At 41.0% G+C, this 20,597-nt stretch overlaps 1 protein-coding gene across 1 annotated transcript in view; it reads left to right on the top strand.

Annotated features, from left to right (window-relative positions):
- The window catches only part of nap1l1 (nucleosome assembly protein 1-like 1), a gene marked incomplete at its 3' end in the record, with an annotated part of 70,322 nt that overhangs the window by 28,415 nt on the left and 21,310 nt on the right, over positions 1-20,597 (top strand). The window contains exons 3-6 of the mRNA XM_078536589.1: positions 7,327-7,429; positions 15,014-15,155; positions 17,003-17,083; positions 19,094-19,222. Coding sequence (XP_078392715.1) covers positions 7,327-7,429; positions 15,014-15,155; positions 17,003-17,083; positions 19,094-19,222 — 455 coding nt within the window. The remainder of the gene's footprint in view (positions 1-7,326; positions 7,430-15,013; positions 15,156-17,002; positions 17,084-19,093; positions 19,223-20,597) is intronic.

The following is a 20,597-nucleotide window of genomic DNA, read 5'->3' as shown; positions in this document are numbered from 1 at the left end:
GTGCATTTGGAGTCACAGACCAGGTGAGAGCTATTAGTGGACCAGATAGGTACAGTGGTTTCATAGTCATTGGTCTTTTAATTCCAGATTTTTTCATTGATTTCAAATTTCACCATCTGCTGTGGTGGGATTTGAACCCAGGGCCCCAGAGTATTACACTGGGACTGTGGATTACTAATCCAGTGACAATGCCACTACCTCCCTGTCAAATTACACTCAAACATCACCAAGTGTCTGTTGATTTCTTTTCCTGATTAAGGATTCCAAACCTTGCCCACCACTGATGTTAGACTAACTGTAGTTGCTGTGACTGTCCTTCCTTGAATAAGGGTGTCACATTTGGCACTCCTCAATCTACTGGCACCACCTCCCATATGTCGGGAAGCTTAAATTTAAGGCAAACCCTTCCACTATCTCCACTTGCACTCCTTTAGCAGCCTGGAATGCAAGCCATCCAGACTTGGTGACTTTCTACCCTAAGAATAGCCAGCCTTTCCAGCACCACCTCCGTTTTCATTTTTCACGCTATCCATTGCCTCCACTGTCTTGCTTCTACTGATACTTCTGCAGATTTGTCTTCCTAAGTAAGTACTGATACAAAGAACTCATTAAGTATTCTAACCATGTCCTGCATCTCTAAACATATATCTCACACCCTGTCCCAATTAGGACCCACTCCACCTCTTACTACCAGTTCACTGTTTACATGCTCGTTGAAGATCTTTGGGTTTCCTTTTTCTTAACTGTAGTTCTATTCTGTCTTTGCCAGTCTTATTTTCCTCTTCACTTCCATTTTCAACCGATTGTATTAGATCTAATTTTCACTTGAAGAACTTGACTGGCATGCGTCATACGCCCTCCTTTTTTGTCTCAATTTTGGTTGACGGGGGTGATAGAGGAGCTCTAATTTTAGCTCCCTTACCTTTTTCCCCTGTTGGAATGTATTTAGCCTGTACCTGAAGCATCTTTTCCTTCTTGATCATCCATTGTTCCATTATAGTTTTTGCCATCAGTCACCAGCTCCATTTTATCCTGGCGATATCCCTTCTCATTGCATTGAAATTAGCAGTCTTCCAATTTAGACTTTCTATATTAGATAGTTCCTTGCTATCTTCTTCATTACTAATCTAAACCTTATACATTGATCACTCTTGGCCAAATGTTTTCCCTTCCCACCTACATCCGTGATTCCTCTGACACCCTACATCATATCAACAATTTCCAGTTCCCTGGCCCCAACCGCCGCCTTTTCACCATGGACGTCCAATCCCTATACACCTCCAACCCCACTGGGATGGTCTGATGGCTCTCCGCTTCTTCCTCGAACAGAGGCCCGAACAATCCCCAACCACCACTACTCTCCTCCGTCTGGCTGAACTTGTTCTCACACTGAACAATTTCTCTTTAAACTCCTCTCACTTCCTCCAAATAAAAGGTGTGGCTATGGGTGCCCGCATGGGCCCCAGTTGTGCCTGTCTCTTTATGGGTTATGTGGAACATCCCTTGTTCCAGTCCTACTCTGGCCCCCTCCCACAACTCTTTCTCCGGTACATCGATGATTGCTTTGGTGCTGCTTCATGCTCTTATCTGGACCTGGAAAAATTTATTAATTTAACTTCCAATTTCCATCATTTTCACATGGTCCATCTCTGACACCTCCCTTCCTTGACCTCTGTCTCAATTTCTGGCAATAGACTGTCCACCAATATTCATTACAAGCCTACCGACTCCCACAGCTACCTCGACTACAGCTCCTCGCATCCTGCTTCCCGTACGGACTCCATCCATTCTCTCAGTTCCTTCGCTTTCGTCGCATCTGTTCTGATGATGCCACTTTCAAAAACAGTCCCTCTGAAATGTCTTCCTTCTTCCTCAACCGAGGTTTTCCACCCACAGTGGTTGACAGGGCCCTCTACCGCGTCCGGCCCATCTCCCGCGCATCCGCCCTCACACCTTCCTCTCCCTCCCAGAAACATGATAGGGTCACCCCACCAGCCTCCACATTCAAAGGATCATCCTCTGCCATTTCCGCCAACTCCAGCATGATGCCATCACCAAACACATCTTCCCTTCACCCACCCCGGCGGCATTCCGCAGGGATCGTTCCCTCCGGGACACCCTGGTCCAGTCCTCCATCACCCCCTACACCTCAACCTCCTCCCACGGTACCTTCCCATGCAACCGCAGAAGGTGCAACACCTGTCCCTTTACTTCCCCTCTCCTTACCGTCCAAGGGCCCAAACACTCCTTTCAAGTGAAGCAGCATTTCACTTGCACTTCCCTCAACTTAGTCTACTGCATTTGTTGCTCCCAATACGGTTTCCTCTACATTGGAGAGACCAAACGCAGACTGGGTGACCGCTTTGCAGAACACCTTCTTCGGTCTGTCTGCAAGCATGACCCAGATCTCCCTGTCGCTTGCCATTTCAACACTCCACCCTGCTCTCATGCCCACATGTCCGTCCTTGGCCTGCTGCATTGTTCCAGTGAAGCTCAATGCAAACTGGAGGAACAGCACCTCATCTTCCGACTAGGCACTTTACAGCCTTCCAGACTGAATATTGAGTTCAACAATTTTAGACCATGAACTCTCTCCTCCATCCCCACCCCCTTTTCCGATTTCTTCCTCCCCCACCCCCCACCTTTCCCACCTATTTCCATTATTTTTAAATGTATTTCCATCTATTGTTTTATCTCTACCTTTTAGCCTATTTCGATTCCTTCCCCCCACCCCACCCCACCCCCACTAGGGCTATCTGTACCTTGCTTGTCCTGCTTTCTACCCTTAATTAGCACATTCCTTTAGATAATATCACCACCGTCAACACCTCTTTGTCCTTTTGTCTATGACATCTTTTGTTTATCTCCACCTATCACTGGCCCTCTATCCAGCTCTACCTGTCCCACCCCCCTTAAACCAGCTTATATTTCACCTCTTCTATTTTTCCTTAGTTCTGTTGAAGAGTCATACGGACTCGAAACGTTAACTGTGTTCCTCTCCGCAGATGCTGCCAAACCTGCTGAGTTTTTCCAAGTATTTTTATTTTTGTTTTGGATTTCCAGCATCCGCAGTTTTTTGCTAACACCTATTCCTAGTTGGGCTGAGGACATACTAATCAAGGTAGTTTTCCTGAACACAATTCTGAAATTCCTCCTCTCCTTACCCTTTAACATTATCCAATTGAAATCTGGGTAATTAGAGTAAAGTCCTCCTATATCATGACTCTATAGTTCTTGCACATAAATCATTTCCCTGCATATTTGCTTCTCTCTGCTCTCTCTCTATTTGGAAGCCTATAGAATACCCTCAGTAGTGTGATCATTCCATTTTTGCTTCTCGACTCTAACCAAACGGACACATGTCCTTGCTCCTTCAAGGACATCCTCTTTCGATACTAATCAGTACTGCCACCCCACCTCATGTTTTTCCCTCCTTGGTCTTTTCTGAACAATTTATATCCTGTATACTAAATACCCAGTCCTTACCATTTTTTAACCATGTTAACTATTATCGCTAGTACATCATGGCTCAGATTTTCCAGTCTCCGGATTGACCCTTCAGAAGTTTCCAAGAAATTCCCACAGCCATTGCGTTGGAACTTCCCCTGCACCCCAGGACACTCTGGAAAAGTCTCCAGCTTTGAGTTCAAAAACTTCAGATATCGTCACTGGACTAGTACTCCAGATACCCAGGGTAATGCTGCAACTGGACCCGGGTTCGAATCCCACCATGGCGGATGGTGAAATTTGAATTCAATAAAAAAATAACAATCTGGAATTAGTCTAATGATCATGAAACCATTGTCGATTGTTGTAAAAACCCAGCCTGGCCTACATGTGACTCCAGACCCACAGTAATGTGGTTTGCTCTTAAATGCCCCTGAAATGGCCTAGCAAGACACTCAATTCTCAAGGGTACTTGGGGATGGGCAATAAATGCTGGCCCAGCCAGCGGCACCCACACCCCATGAAAGAATTTTTAAAAAGAGTCATACGGACTCAAAACATCAACTGTTTCTCTATCCACAGATGGTGCCAGACCTGCTGAGTTTTTCCAGCATTTTCTGTTTTTACTTAAGATAGTTCCGACTTGCTTACCTGGATAGTTACTCAGGAATTGTTGAGACAAATTCAAACCTAGACCAGGGTAACTACAGAACTGCACCACCTTCTCAGCCAGCGACGTCTACGTCCCATGAATGAATAAACAAAAGGCATTAAAAGGGGTGTGGTTTCTGTGTAGATTCTCTCTGCTGTTCCCTTCAAGGTTTCCTACATGGAGTTGGTTTGGCAGGATCCTCCATTGGAAGATTGCCCTGAAAAATCAGAGGAAGATAAGTGGGGTTTTTTTGTCTAATCAGGATCTGAAATTGGAGTTCCGACCCTGAACGGAAGATTCAGACCCATGTTCCCACACTGCCATTTGTGCTTGTAGCTCACTGACCTTATTCACCACCCTGTGCATTTATGTACATTTCTGGAATGTTTTGTCTTCCAACGTAAAGACATGTACAAGTATTTTTTAATGTCTCTGCCTTTTCCATACCCAATATAATTTCACATGTTTCTGCCCTTAATGAGCCTACATTTATTTTCACTAACCTTTTTCTATTTATAGACCTACAGAAGCATTTAAAATCTCTTTTTCATGACTCTCACTAGTCTACTCTTCTTTTCCTGTAACAATTTCTTGGGGTCCTAATTTGCCAGATTATTAAATCCTTCCCATCTTCAGGTTTGCTATTTTTTGAGAACATTGTAAGCCTCTTCCTTTGATCTAATACTATCTTATTAACGTCTTGTCTTGTTTGGACCACTGTCTCTGTGTGTGGTTTTGTACCTTGAATGTATATTTGTTGCAGATTATGTATTAGTTCTTTTTAGATGCTAGTAATTGCTTGTCCGTCATATCTTTTAATGTAGTTTCCTAATCTAACTTAGCCAACTCTCCCCTCAAACCAGCATAGTTTGCCTTGTTTGGATCCAAGACTCTAGTTTTAGACTTGACTAAATCACTTTCAAACTTGATATAAAGTTTAATATTCTAATTACTCTTCCCTAGAGACCTTTTTATTACAAGGTTATTAACTAACCCTTTCTTATTGTGCACTACTGGATTGAAATAAACTGTTCCCTGGTTGTTTCTTCGATTATGTACGAGAATTTTCTAGATCAATAAATTCCCTGACTATGCTTACTGTGTTCCAAAACTGTGGGTCATGACCCCGAGTGGGGTAGCAGGATAAACAGTTGGGGCTGCAAGCTCTGTGGCAGTGATGGAGCAGAGTCTCAGATTTGTTAGACCTGGGATTGGCTGTGAGGCCCCTTTAAACATGTGTAATATTTGTTGGTGGGTGTAGCTTAATGAATAGTGTTGAAGCCAGATTGCTACCAGCAGAGCCTGAAAAATGATAGGTTTGAGTTCTTTGTGCCTGTACCCCTGCCATTTCAACTCTTACCTCCCCCAACCCTTCCCTTGGTAAACAACTTTCTCTTTCTTCACCCCCTGGGATTTTCACCCTGGTTGCACCACATGTGAAGCATTAAAATAGGTTCACAGTGGGAAAAGTTTGGGAAGCGCTATCTTGCTGCAAATTTGGTTTGTATATATAAAAATTAAAGTCCCCCAGGCTTACTATATTACAATTGGTATATGTGCTGGTAATCTCCTAACCTCCTCTACCCTACGTGACAACTACTGTTAGAGGGGGCCTATAAACCCACCATTGTTTTCTGCCCTTTTGTTTATTAGTTGCACCCAAACTGATCCTACTTGATTTTCTGAGTTTGAGATTAAGATCCTTTCTGTGTTTTTACACCACTTTCTTTTCCATTGTCTACCTTCTAGCTCTTCTAGAAACTAAATATCCTGGAAAATATGGTCCCCAACCTTGGTCACTTGGAAACATGGTTGCAATTATATAATCCAATTTGCCAATTTTTTATTCTTTTACCACAGCTGAATTGAAAGTCTGGTGATGACCTCAAAACCATTGCCGATTGCCATAAAAACCCATCTGGCTCACTAATTCCTTTAGGGAAGGAAATCTGCTGCTCTTACCTGGTCTGGCCTACATGTAACTCCAGACCCACAGCAATGTGGTTGGCTCTTAAAATGCCCTCTGAACAAGGGTAATTAGGGATGGGCAATAAATGCTGGCCTAAGCAGCGATGCCCACGTCCCATGAATGAATAATAAAAAAAAATGTGGGTGTTGCTGGTTAGGCCAGCATTTATTGCTCATCCCTTATTGAGAAGGTGGTGGTGAATCGCTGCAGTCCATGTGGTGTATGTACATCCACAATGCTGTTAGGGAGGGAGTTCCAGGATTTTGACCTAGTGACAATGAAGGAACGGCGATTATAGTTCCAAGTCAGGATGGTGAGTGGCTTGGAGAGGAACTTGGTTGTTTTCCCATGCATCTGCTCTTGTCCTTGGTGGTAGAGGTTGTAGATTTGGAAGATGTCAAAGAAGCCTTGGTATAGATTGTGTACACTGCTGCCATTGGGCTTTGGTTGTCAAGGGAGTACATGTTGATGGTCGTGCATGGGGTACCAATCAAGCTGGCTGCTTTATCCTCTATGGTGTCGAGCTTTTCGAGTGATGTTGGAGCTGCACTCATCCAGACAAGTGGAGAGTTCCATCACACTCCTGACTTTTGCCTTCCAGATGGTGGACAGGCTTTGGAAAGTCAGGAGGTGAGTTACTCGCCGTGGGATCCCTAGCCTTTGACCGCCTCTTGTAGCACAGTATTTGGTTTAGCGCATTCTAACAAATTGCTTTTAAATTTGACTGTGTTCCAGTTTTTCCTGATGTCATCTTAGTGATTAGTACCCTGTTACCTTTCTTGCTCTCTTGCCCTTTCCTGACCCATTCTGCTTGCTTTTACACAAAGGAGGAGACTCTTCTCTGAACACAATGCTGATGGGAATTAAATTCCATATTGCAAATCTGTTTTTCCTCTCCTCATGTCTTGGTGGATTCAATGTGATTTGCTTGAATTTTCTTGGTAGGAAAATGTTTTTGTATGAAGCTCGTGTCTCTTCACCCCCCCTCACTATTTACACATTCTCTTATCCTTGCAAATGTGCATCATGTTGATCGTATATCATCTGGCTGTTCTATTAAGCAGCATGCAGGTCAGTTAGCCCAGTCCCACAGTGTAATTAATGATGTCCCTGCATCGAAAATTTGTAGTTTTGCTTTTTATTTGAGCTAAGTTTAACATTTTTAATTCACTAAGTTTACAGTTAATGTTTGTGATTCATGTTAAAAGTTCTGTTTGTTTTCGTCATCTGACTTTGTTTTCATCCTGCTCGTGTCCAGCTCGACAGCTCACAGTTCAGATGATGCAGAATCCGCGGATTTTGGCAGCACTGCAGGAGCGACTTGATGGGCTTGTAGGAAACCCATCTGGTTATATAGAAAGGTAAGGAATATTAACTTTGCACCTCATTGTCATGGTTCTGTTATTCCAGCTTGCTGCACAAGCATTGTAACACTTGATTAGTGTGGCAGATGCATTACTTCAGGGTTGACGCTGGAGAGAGAAGAAAGTTTGTGACTAAAATACTCTAACGACATGGCCCTCTTGAGAATTCAGTTAACAACTGGCAAGTTTACTTGTGAAGGGTAACTGAACTTGGATGCCAGTCAAGCCTGGAATTTGGACCTGCTGCACTAGGATTTGAATAGAATAAAGCTCTGCTGAACCTTTTCTATAATTTGTTTTCATAATGTGCTCAACTTAATTCAAACATTCTAAATGCAGTTGGTAGCAGTGGATTGCTGCAGTTTTTAGTGTGCAGGCGAGCAAGCGAGCTGGCTGCTTTTGCCAGTTAAACAAATGCCAGTATTGCTGATCTGAGCTTTTTGCTTTATCCTACCTTCTCTTAGTACCAGTCTTTTGGGACCAAATTGAGAGCATGAAATATGCCTACTGACTGGGAATAAAGTGCTCCTCAAGAGGGTGTAAATTTGCTGGGGGTGCACATACTGTGAATGGAATTATGCACAGTTGTGAGGAATTTGTTTAGTACTGCAATCTTGATTTTTGTGGATGTGCTGATGACCAACTTCCTTAACCATGAAATGCTACTGGTGCGATGTGTGGGTCTGCTAAGTTGCATGTGGCTTAGTATCCAGCAGGTGCTCCATGGTGGTACTTTGCCTCTTAAAGAACTGGGTATAAACACAATGTAAGTAGATTTGTAATCACTTGCTCTGGGTTTTTTTCCTAAACTGCTAGGCATGTGATGTCTAATATTTTAAAGCTGAAAGTTACTTGATTGCAATTTCCATGTTCTTTTTCACCATGCTAGTGGCATAATCTCTCAAGTGTATCACTGCTGTGAAATATTTAAAATGAAAGAGCATGTTAATTTGCTTTAGCAAGTGCTATTGTGAATAGCCAGCTTAGTTTTTTCAGTCCAACATTTTTTTTTACATATTTGAATTTTGCCATCTGCCTAATATTCCCAGGAGAAAGTTCTTGGAAGTGTTCATGAGAATAGTATTGAAATTTTGAGCCATTTTCTGGTGTGTCCATAGGTGACAACAGTCATTATACATCTTTAAGAGTATCACTATACTTAAACTCTATTATAATTAGAATCCAAATGATTACAACACAGGAGCCCATTGGGCCCATCATGTCTGTGCCTGAAAATTTTCCTCCTGTCACTACTGCTTCTTGCCAGTTACCATTAAATATGTGCCCTCTGGTTCTTGGGGCCAGTTTCTCCCTATCTACTCCATCCAGATCTCAAGATTTTGTTACCTCTATCAAAACTCTTTTCTACCTTCTCTTCAAGGAGACCAACCCCAGTTTATCCAATCTATCTATGTAACTAATACCAGGGATGAGGAACCTCATTCTTGTGAATCTTTCCTGCACCCTCTCTAATGCCTTCATATCCTTCCTAAAGTGTGGTGCCCAGAACAGAACACACTACCCCAGTTGAGGCCGAGCAAGTGTTTTATGCAGGTTTATTGTAACTTATGACATTTGTACTTTATGCTCCTATTATAAAACCCAGAATCCCATTTGTTTTTTTTAACCATTCTCAGCAAGAACATGAGATAGGAACAGGAGTAAACCATACAGCCAGTCAAGCATGCTCCACCATTCAGTACAATCATGGCTGATCTTAGGTTTTCAACTCCCCATTCCTGCCTGTTTCCCATATCCCCTGATTCCCTGAGAACCCAAAATTTTGTCTATCCCAGTCTTAAATATAGCCATTGCTGGATCATCCACAACCCTCTAAGGCAGGGAATTCCAAAGATAGGCAAATCTCTGAGAAAGAAATTGCTCCTCATCTCAGTACTAATGATTGTACCCTTATACTGAAACTGTGCCCCTTTGTTTTGGATACCCTTCTCTGTCGACCCTGTCAAGCCCCTTCAGAATCTTGAATGTTTCAATGAGATCACCTCTCATTCATTCTTCTAAACTCCAGAGAATGTAGGTCGAATTTACTCAGCTCCTCATCTGAGGGACCAACCCAGCAAACCTTGCTGTACCACCTCCAGTGAAAGTGTATGTTTCCTTTAAATATGGAGATGGATACTGCACACAATACTCCAGGTATGGTCTCAAAAGTCCTGTACAATTGTAGTAAGACCCCTTTATTCCTGTACTCTAAAACCCCTGCAAGAACACCCATCATGCCATTTGCTTTCCTAATTGCTTGCTGTACCTGCATGTTAACTTTTTGTGTTCCTTCTTTGAGTACACCCAAGTCTGTCTGAAAATCAACACTTACAAGTTTCATGCCTTATAAAAATATTGTTTTTCTGTTCTTACTCCCAAAATGAATAACCTCACACTTCCACACATTTATACTCCAAATGTCATCTTATTGCCCATTCACTTGGAAGTGGCAAACAGATAAAGGCAGGTTGTGTCCTCGTTACAGCTTGCATTCCCACCTAGCTTTGTATTGTCAGCAAACACAGATGCATTATATTCCATCTCTTAGTCTAAGTCATTAATGTGGATTGTAAATAGCTGAGGCTCCAGTATTGACCCTTGTGGCACTGCAGTAGTAGCAGCCTGCCAACTTGAAATGCCCTATTTTTATCTATTCTTTGCTTCCTGCCTGTTAACCAATCCTCTCTTCATGCTACTATATTAATCCAAACTTCATGAGCCCTTATCTTGTCTGTTGGTCTTTTGTATGACACTTTATCAAATGTGTTTTGGAAATCCAGGTACACTTCATCTATACTACATGAATCACTTCACGCTTCTCTGCGTTACATTTCACCTACTAGTTTGCCCATTCCACCAGGCTATCTACATCCTTTTATCATCTAATGCTGTCCTCCTCATGATTAACAATGCTTCAAAGTTTTATGTCATATGCAAGTTTTGAAATTGTCCTGTACAGCAAGATTTAGGTCATTAATATGCACCAGGAAGAGCAATGTCCAACAGTAACCCCTGGGTAACACTACTATAAATCTTCCTCCAGTCTGAAAAACAACCAATCACCACTGCTTTGTTTCCTGTCACTCAGCCAGTTTTTGTATCCATATTGCTACTGTCCCTTTATTCCATGAGCTCTGACTCTGCTCAAATCTTGTGCAGCACATTATCAAGTGCCATTTGGAAGTCCATGTAGATCACATCCAACAGCATTATCCTCACCTACCCTCTCCGCTGCCTTGTGAAAAATCTCAAGCCGGTTAGTTGAACATGATTTGTCCTTAAATCCTTACTGGCTTTCCTTAGTTAACCTGCAGTTGCCCAAGTATCAATTTTGTCCTAAATCATAATTTCTTAAAAACTTCACTACCACTGAGGTTAAACTGACTAGCCTGTAGTTGCCGGGCTTATCCTTGCACCCTTTTTGAACAAGGTTATAACAGCAATTCTCCAGTCCTCTGATACCTCTGCTATATCTAAGGAGGATTGCACAGCAGCTGACCATAATTTTCCAATGTCCACCCTTGCTTCCCGCAGTATCCTTGGATACATCTCATCTGGTCCTGGTGACTTATCAACTTTAATTACAGGCAACCTATACAATACCACTGCCTTATTTTAAACCAATCAACTGCCACCTCTTCCACCATGACTACTACTTACTTAGTAAAGACAGATGCAAAGTATTCATTTAATATCTCAGCTATACCCACTGCCTCCATATGTAAATCCCCTTTAGGTCCATAATCGGCCCCATTCCTTTTTACCTCAATTGTTCCTCTAGTCAAATAGATTCTGTCCTCTGGCCCTCACGGGTCAGGTGTTCCTTTAAATAATTGTGACTGAAGAATGGCAGTTTGGAGAGGGTTATAAAAGCTGCTGGTCCTTGAAAGAGTGTCATGCTTGAAGGCATTCTGTTAGGACAAGAACAAAAGAATTTCTAGCTTGAGATTTGGCTCTTGATGTTGTGGAGAGCATCATCTGATTATTGTATGGTGAAAGCTTTTAAAAAAGAGACCTTCCTGATTATTAGCCGTGTACTTTTGAGATTTGGTTAGCTTGATAGCTGTAGAGAAGGTCCCACAAAGCTGAAACGGCAGTGCAATGGAATAGTTTATTTCAAATAAAACTGTTGTTTGTTTTTTCACAATATCAAGAGCCAAATCTCAAGCTAGAAATTCTTTTGTTCTTGCCCTACATATAGACTAGAAAAATCAGATGGGCAAGGGTAGCGTAGATAAATTCATAATGTTGGGATAGTACCTTAGATCACATTCTGGAGCCAACCAGAGAGTAGGCTATACTGGATCTGGTATTGAGCAGCGAGATAGGATTAATTGATAACCACCTACTGAAGGCACCTCTAGGTAGCAGCCATCATAATCTGATAAATTTTACATTCATTTTGAGGGAGAAATGAGTGTGCCCAAGACTAGTATATTAAATAAGGGCAATTATGAGGGCATGAAAGCAGAGCTAGCTAAAGTAAACTGGCAAATGAGGTTAAAGGATAGATCGATAAAGGATAAAGACATTTAAAGCGATATTTCCAAATACACATTATACATTCCAACAAAAGAACAAATCCCAAGGGGAGGGCCCACCATCTGTGGTTAACTAAAGTTAAAGACAGTATCAGACTTAAAGAAAAAGCATTTAATTATGCAAAGACAGGTGGCAGGTCAGAAGATTGGAAAGAATATTAAGAGCAGCAATGAATGACAAAAAGATTGAGGGAAAAATTAGAGAAAGCTAGCTAGTAATATAAAGATGGATAGTAAGAGTTTTTATAGATATTTAAATAAAAAAGAGTTAACAAAGTGTGTGTTGGTCCTATAGAAAGTGCGTCTGAGGAATTGATAATGGGAAGTAGGGAGATGGATGAATTAAATGGCCTTCACTAGAGGACGCCACTAACCTCCCGGAAATAGCTGTAAATCAGGAAATGGATGGGAGGGAGGAACTCGGAAAACTACAATCACCAGGGAAGTGGTATTGAGCAAATTGTTGGGGCTGCGGGCTGACAAATCCCCAGGTTTGGATGGACTTCACCCTACGGTCTTAAAGGGAAGTGTCTAGTGAGATAGTTGGTGCATTGGTTTTAATTTTCCAAAATTCCCTAGATTCTGGGAAGGTTCCATTAGATTGGAAAATAACGAATGTAACTCTTATTCAAAGAAGGAGGGAGACAACACAAGAAACTACAGGCCAGTTAGCCTAACATCTGTCATAGGGAAAATGTTAGAGGCTAATATTAAAGATGTTATAGCAGGGTGCTTAGAAAAATTCAAGGCAATCAAGCAAAATCAACATGGTGTTGTAAAAGGGAAATCGTGTTTAACGAACCTGTTGGAGTTCTTTGAAGGAGTCATGCTGTGGATAAAGGGTGGATTTGCTGTACTTAGATTTTCAGAAGGTATTTGTAAAATGCCACATCAAAGGTAATTGCAGAAAATAAAATCTCATGGTGTAAGGGGTAACATTTGCATGGATAGAGGATTGGCTAGCTAACAAAGAAAATTGGCATAAATGGGTCTTTTTTTCTGGTTGGCAGGATGTGACGAGTGGTGTGCAACAGAGATCAGTGCTGGGGCCTCAACCTTTTGCAGTTTATATAAATGACTTGGATAAAGGGAATGAAGGAATGGATGCTAAATTTGCAGATGGCAAGGATAGGTAGGAAAGATGTGAAGAGGATGTAAGGAGGCTACAAAGTGACAGGTTAAGTGAGTCGGCAAAGATCTGGCAAATGGAGTATAATGTGGGCAAATGTGAAATCATTCATTTTGGCAGGAAGAATAAAAAAAGAAGCTTATTATCTAAATGGTGAGAAATTGCAGAGCTCTGAGATTCAGAGGGATCTGGATGTCCTAGTGCAAGAATCACAAGGTTAGTATGCAGGTACAGCAGGTAATTAGGAAAGCTAATAGAATGTTATCATTCATTGTGAGGGGAATTGATTGCAAAAGTAGAGAGATTATGCTTCAGTTGTACAGGGCACTGGTGAGACCACATCTGGAGCCATTTTTTAAAAAGATGTAAATGTGTTAGGAGTTCAGAGAAGGTTTACTAGACTAATATCAGGAATGGGTGGATTGTTTTATGAGGAAAGACTGGACAGGTTAGGCTTGTATCTACTGGAATTTAGAAGAGTAAGAGGAGACTTAATTGAAACCTTTAAGATCCTGAGGGGACTTGACAGGGTGGATGTGGAGAGGATGTTTCCTTTTGTGGGAGAATCTAGAACTAGGGGGTCACTGTTTAAAAATAAGGGGTTTCTCATTTAGAAATTTTTTCTGAGGATTGAGTGTCTTTGAAACTTTCTCAGAAGGTGGCGAAGCAGAGTCTTTGAATATTTTTAAGGCAAAGCTAGATGGATTCTTGATTAGCAAGGGGGTGAAAGGTTATTGGGGGTAGACGGGAATGTTGGGTTGAGATTACATTCAGATCAGCCATGATTTATAGAATGGTGGAGCAGGCTCGAGAGGTGACTGGCTTACTCCTAATTCACATATTAAGACAGCATCAATTATAGGATCCTGGGGTTCATTAAATCGAGGTATTGAATACAAAGGTGGGAGGTTATGCTGAACTTCTTTGGTTAGGCCCCAGCTGGAGTATTGTTTCCAGCCTACTTTAGGAAGGGAGTGAGGGTCCTTTAGAGGGGACAGCAGAGATTTACCAGAATGGTTCTGGGAATGGTGGATTTTAGCTACAAATTGGGGTTGTTCTCCTTTTTAAGCAAAGGTGATCGAGGAAAGGTTCGATAGAGGTGCACAAGATTATGACAGGTTGTCAAAGAAAATCTGTTCCCATTAGCTGATGGTAGAAGGACTAGGGAACACAGATTTAAGGTTCTGAGTAAAATATATATGCAGGGGTATAGGGAAAAGGCAGGGCCATGGCACTAGGTAATAATGCTATTTGGAGAGCTGGTACAGACACGAGGGGTCGAATGGCCTTCTGTGCTGTTAAAATTTTGTGGTATGAGGATGTGAGGAAGAACTTATGTGGTGAGTGGTAATGGTCTGAAATTCACCAGCTAGGAGATTGGTGGAAATGAAGATCAATGATTTTAAAAGGAAATTGAACAGGCACTTGGAAATAAACTTGCAGGCCATGGGGATAGAGTGGGGGAATGGGACTGACTGAATTGATCCACGGACAGTCAGTATGGACTCAGTGAGCCAACTGTGCTGTTCTGACTCACTCCTGCACACGTCCTGTACTTGTGAGATGCAGCATACCATTGCCAAAGTTTTGATGGCCTGCTTTTAAACTCCAAGTTGTCCTGAGAATCCTAGTTGTGTTTCACCCTGCACCTCATTTTGTCCTTGCTCTCAATTCCATGGGCTTGAATGTGTTGCAGGCTGCAATAATGAAGAAGAAACTGGCCATGGTGATTGGAAATATAAAATTGCATCTCAGTTGGGGTATTGGGACCTATTGAGAATACAACTCTGGCTTGTGTTCCTTTTTTAAAAAAAATATTGGGGAAGATGAAATGAGGTAAATTTGTGTTAAGTCGATGTTGGCTGAATGTTAGGATCAAGTTAACTTGGAATTTGTTCTGGTTTTCAGCCTGCCTAAAATTGTGAAGAAGCGTGTAAATGCTTTGAAGAATCTCCAGGTGAAATGTGCTCATATAGAAGCTAAGTTCTATGCAGAAGTTCATGAATTGCAACGAAAGTATGCTGCTCTCTATCAACCCCTTTTTGACAAGGTGAGATACCATGTTTGGTCCTGTGTTTTAAGAATTTTGCACAGGCCATTTGGAAACTGGAGTCTCCAACTCCCAACCGCTCTTGCACCTAGTATTTGCTGCAATATCTTCTGATCTGAAATAATATTCTAAGAAACTTGACTATGGGAAACTGAAGGAAATAGTTTTGACCTGATTTAGGCATATTTCATGCTGACTCCTTGCCGATTTCACAAACTCTGTAAAGATTGATTTCTGCTGTTCAGCTATTTCAGAAGGTCCAATAACTTGTGGCTTTTTAAACTAGCGGGTATCCTGTGCTCATTGGGTCAAAGGATACTCAAGTTCCCTTTGACATCTTTTTAAAAACTTTTTTCTGCATTTTCAAAAATTCCGTATCATAGGATTATAGATTTTAATCCTGTGTTTGGGAATATTTCTATCCTGAAAATTAAAAGGCTTTTTTAAAAGTGATGCTTAAATCTCTGGCTTTAAGGAAAACGTTTTAAGTTATTGCTTAGTTTGAATCCCTACTAATAGCTGCCAATTAACAGCATAAAATAATCAACCCAAAGTGGCCTGTGTCTGAACTCAAAACTAGTTCTCTTATCATTGTTGATTTACAGTTTAATTTCAAGGTTTTGTGCATATTGACAATCTTCAGCAGGGCTTCTCACCCTAGAGATTATCCTTGATCAGACCTAAATTAACATGACCAAATACAATGAAACAAACTCTTAGGATTTTGTTACCTATATTGGGTTTGTAATGAATCTAGCATGACACTGGTGTATCATTTAAGCTACAACAACACTTATCAGTCATTTCAGTTTTAAATACCTTTGATATTGCTTTAATTGCTGAGGTAGTTATTTGCAAAACTGATAAAAACCAAATACATAAATGTTTAGTGAGTAAGATTAATTATTGCTGAAAGACTCCCCAATTTCTTTAAGTTTAGTTATGCCTGGTACAGCTAGCCTTATACATATTTCTACAAAACCTTTATATGGTACTATCTGAATAGTAAAGTCAGTTGATTATGGAGCAGAGGTTAGTGAAGTTCCACTATGTATGCATTTAATTTCATTTCATACTTGATACATTACAGCTACAGGTGAATTGAAGCCAATTTGATGGTACATTTTTATTGGACATTGCTTTTGCCTCAAAAAAAAACTTAAAATAATATACAAGTGTGACAATTTGTGCTTGTCATACATGAATGTGACCAGGCTTTCTCAAATCTGTTAAGGCTTCTTAAGAGTTGGAAAGCTTCATTTGGTTTCCCCTTCCTACAAGGTCTTATAAATAATCAGGCCAGCAGCTGGAGCAATTGGCAGACATTTGTAACTATGATTCTTAGGAAATGAAGCTTTTAAAAACTTGTAGTTTTGCATTACAATGATTGGATGGGCTAAAAACCTCATTTGCAAGGTTTGCCAATGCATCCAAGGGCTTGGAAACAAGTAGTCGAATCATCTCTCGGGTGGAGAGAAATCAACTGGTATTTGGGTTTGAAAGAATTTTTGTGGACCAAGACAAGAACTGCACCCCTAACTTTTTCTATATTTAAAAAAAACTCAGACAAGTTATTTGCCTATCATGCTTTAAGACTTTTAAATTGGTTAGGGAATCTTATCTCCACATTAGTACAGCATTGAATAATGTCATGCCGATAACTTGGTGAGAATTTGTCCCCTCTTGTTAACTGATTAAATGATTGGAAAATAATTTGCAAGGTATTGTCTTTATCACTGAAAACAAACAACCTTGAGTGTACAGCGTTTCAGCTTCATATTCCCCTTGGAAAAGGGAATTGCGTTAAGGAATTCCCAATAAATAACACATGTCTGTCTTTTCCTCAGAGGAGTGATATTATCAATGCTATCTTTGAGCCCACAGAGGATGAATGCAAATGGCAAGGAGATGAGGAGGAGGAGTTATCAGTAAGTATCCTAGAGTCTAGATGCTGAGAGTTTTTTTGAAGATGGCAAGATCAGTATTGGAATTTAACCTGGGCTCTGTCACTCATAACTGCCTACAGTGTAAGCTAACTATTGCAAATTATTTTGTTATTCATTTGTGGCATCATTGGCTAGGTCAGCGTTTATTACCCATTGGAAGGTGGTGGGTGGTGAGCCACCCACAGTGCTGTTAGGAAGGGAGTTGCAGTATTTGACCCAGTGACAGTGAAGGAACAGCGATATAGTTCCAAGCCTGGGTGGCCACAATATTAATTTACTGCAATTGATATGTGATGTTTTCTTTCAGTAACTACCTACGTTATTTCAGAGTGGCATCACTACTCAGATTTGCTTTGTGGCCTCAGTCAGCCAGGATTCATTTAATGGAACCTGAATGTTTCTTAACTTTTTAAATACCTTTTTTGGTTCAGCCATCTTGCAAACTTTTTAAAGTGTAGGATTTTTGAATATTTTAAATAACCTTCAATGGTATTTGAACGAAGAACCTTACATTTATTCTTTACTTTTTAAATGAAATGGGGATATTGTATTGCAGAGTGAGATACTCACTCCATTAGGGGAATATCCAGGGATGCTGTATCTTTAATGAATACATATTGACCTGTTAATTTCAGAATTCCAGTGTTTTCTGCTTTTGTTCCACTTATTAGCCTGTTCTCCCAGCTCCTTCATTCTTTCTCTTCCATCTGACCCCTTACTTTGATCTGATAGAGTATATTGTGCCAAAACCGCATTCAGCTATTCCAAATCAGCTGTTCGGGTCACCTGCTTTTGGATCTTCACCAGTGACCATCTTGCATCTTCCATTGTTGGACAACTTTGAAAAATGTGAAGCCCATAACTGGCCATGAGCCTCCCAGTAGCATGTTTTCTGGAAGGTGATTTTATCTACCAAAATGGTGAAATTCAAAAACGTAACATGGTAGATTTTTGGTCACTGAGCGAATCGGAGGATATTAGTGTGGGAAGGTGGACTTGAGGTAGAGGATCAACCATGAACTTTTAATTGGTGAAGCAGACTCGAGGGATGGTTTGGCCTATGTCTGCTCCTGTTTCTTATGCTCTGTTTCTCTAGGGACACAGACACCTTGAAGGCCCGTTTTGACACACAGGCACTGTACATTATCTGGTATAGTACCATAGCGGTTATACTGCTGGACTAGCCATCCAAAAGCTTGGGCTAATGATCCGGAACATGAGTTCCAATCTCACCATGGCAACTGGATTAGTTCTGAAGAAGGACTCAACATTGTGTTTTTCTCTCCATAGATGCTGCCAGAGCTACTGAGTTTTTCTAACACTTTTGTTTTTATGACAACTGGGAAATTTGAATTCAGTTTATTCTAAGTCTGGAATAAAAAACTCTCAGTAATGGTGACCGTTTGTCATTAAAAACTCACCTGATTCACTAAAGCCCTTTAGGGAAGAGAACCTGCTGTCCTTACTGTGTCTGTCCTATATGTCAATGCAGATCACACTCCTAATTGCCCTCTGAAATAGCTGAGAAAGCCACTCACTTGCAATGGTTCAAGTATGACCTTCTCAAGGGCAATTAGGGGTAGGCAGTAAATGCCGTGCTGGCATTTGTAATTGTTTCTCCCCCCCACCCCACAAAAGAAATGAGTAATGGAGTGGCACACCAGGCTGTGTGAGATGAGCATTGGTGGATTACTTCCCAAGTGGCTTTTCTCAATCAGATTTGATCCCATCCATGTGTGTGCTAAGTCAATGTCAATAGAATTTGATTCAGAACAAGAACTGAGTTAATTTTTCCATCCTCATGATTTTGTTTCATCTTCCCCTCTTTGTATTAAAAGAGAAAAATTGAGTTATGTTTTTCTGTATCCTTCTCGAGACCACTCACTTGGGATTGAACGAAAGACTTGTGCAGTTGAAATACCTGACTCTGGGCAAGTTTTGTTTTAATGTCCTTTTGTTGTTTGGTTGATTTAACTGTTTCATTCTTTACAGGATGAAATGAAAGAAAAGGTTAAAGTGGAGGAAGAGAAAAAAGATGAAGAAAAGGAAGAACCAAAGGGAATTCCAGAATTTTGGTTGACAGTCTTCAAGAATGTTGATTTGCTCAGTGACATGATACAGGTTGGCTTGTGTAAATTGTTAGGAAATAGTTTAAGTAAGTTGTGTATTTGTGTGTTAGGAATAAGGTACATCTTTAAGTTTAAGTTTTTTATATTTCTGTATTTGTGTGTTAAGAAAGGGCAAATTGAGTTTAGTTTCACTTTAAAAGATGCCTGCGTTGTAATGAGATTTTATGATTCTTGAAGGGAAGGTTTTAAAAAAAAACTGCCATTGCCTAGCAACAGGAGGCCCCAGAGACAGCAAAGTAGTTTCCGTTCAGTTGGAAGCAGCATAGCAAAGGGACAGATAGCAAATCCCAAACTAAAGTTGAAGCCAGGATTTCAGAGAGGCTGGGTACTGAGAGAAGGAACTGCAGAAGGCAGATTTCCCAGAAAAACGGAAAGGCCCCAAAGCCAAGGAGTGAGACAGAAAGGAGGGGTCCCAAGAAGACCTTCTAGTCAAAGGAAGAACAGGAGTTTGGAAAAAATCCTGTTCTGCAGAAGTGAGTAAGGACCTGAGAAGAAGGCCCCAAGCTTAGAGAAGAAAGTTGCAGGAAGCAGACTTAAAGCAAAAACAGCTTGTGAGAAGCCAGGAGATCCAAGGGGACAGCCGAAGGTCTGTAACTTTGCGGTGTTCCGTTGGCACTGCTGAGCATTTCAGAGTGTGTGGAAGGAAGCTTGAATGCATGTGGTGATCCAGGGGAGTGGAACAACGGAAGGAGGGGTGGAAACCCTGGAGGTGGACCCTTGTGGAAGGCGTCCGAGAGAGTCGTTTGGGAGAAAATTCCAAAGTAAGTTCTTGGAAAGTGGAGATTGGAAACCCTTGTGTGAAAGATGGAGTTCAGTGAGACTGGTTGGCTCATGGTGTGACAAGCAATGATGAGTGACCATAGCATCTGTTTGGGATGGTATCTGTCATGGATTCAGTATGGTGGGCCTGACCACAGGTCATCTATTGGTTTACATGGACTATGTGCTTACTGTGAACATGAGAGTATAAGATAGCTTTTGTAACTTGTCTTATCCTTATGAATCTGTTTATATCAGTAAAGGTATAGTTGTGGGTGAAGGAGTATTGTAATATAGTTCATTTTTTTGTTTAATGTTTTATTCTTTTGTTAAAAGTTAATCAGCTGACTCCTGTGACTCTGTTCAGTAGCCACTCTCCACGTATCTAATCAAAAAATTAAAAGTTAGAATTCTATCAAGCTGGGTTCCACCCTGAGATCTGGCTTGTCCAATAATATCAGCTGAGATCATCATAAAATCTATATATTTTTTAAAAAGTGAAATGTCTGTTGGCAAACTCTTCTGAGGTCCTTGGGCCAAATTCAACCAAACTTGGTGGGATGATACGACTTGCCTCTCAGCCCAAGGTAAGGGAGTTGACACGAGGG

This window comes from Cetorhinus maximus, unplaced genomic scaffold (assembly GCF_964194155.1).
Source record: "Cetorhinus maximus unplaced genomic scaffold, sCetMax3.hap1.1 HAP1_SCAFFOLD_1338, whole genome shotgun sequence".
NCBI lineage: Eukaryota > Metazoa > Chordata > Chondrichthyes > Lamniformes > Cetorhinidae > Cetorhinus > Cetorhinus maximus.
Note: the sequence above shows the minus strand (reverse complement) of the source record. Positions and strands in the feature narration are given on the sequence as shown.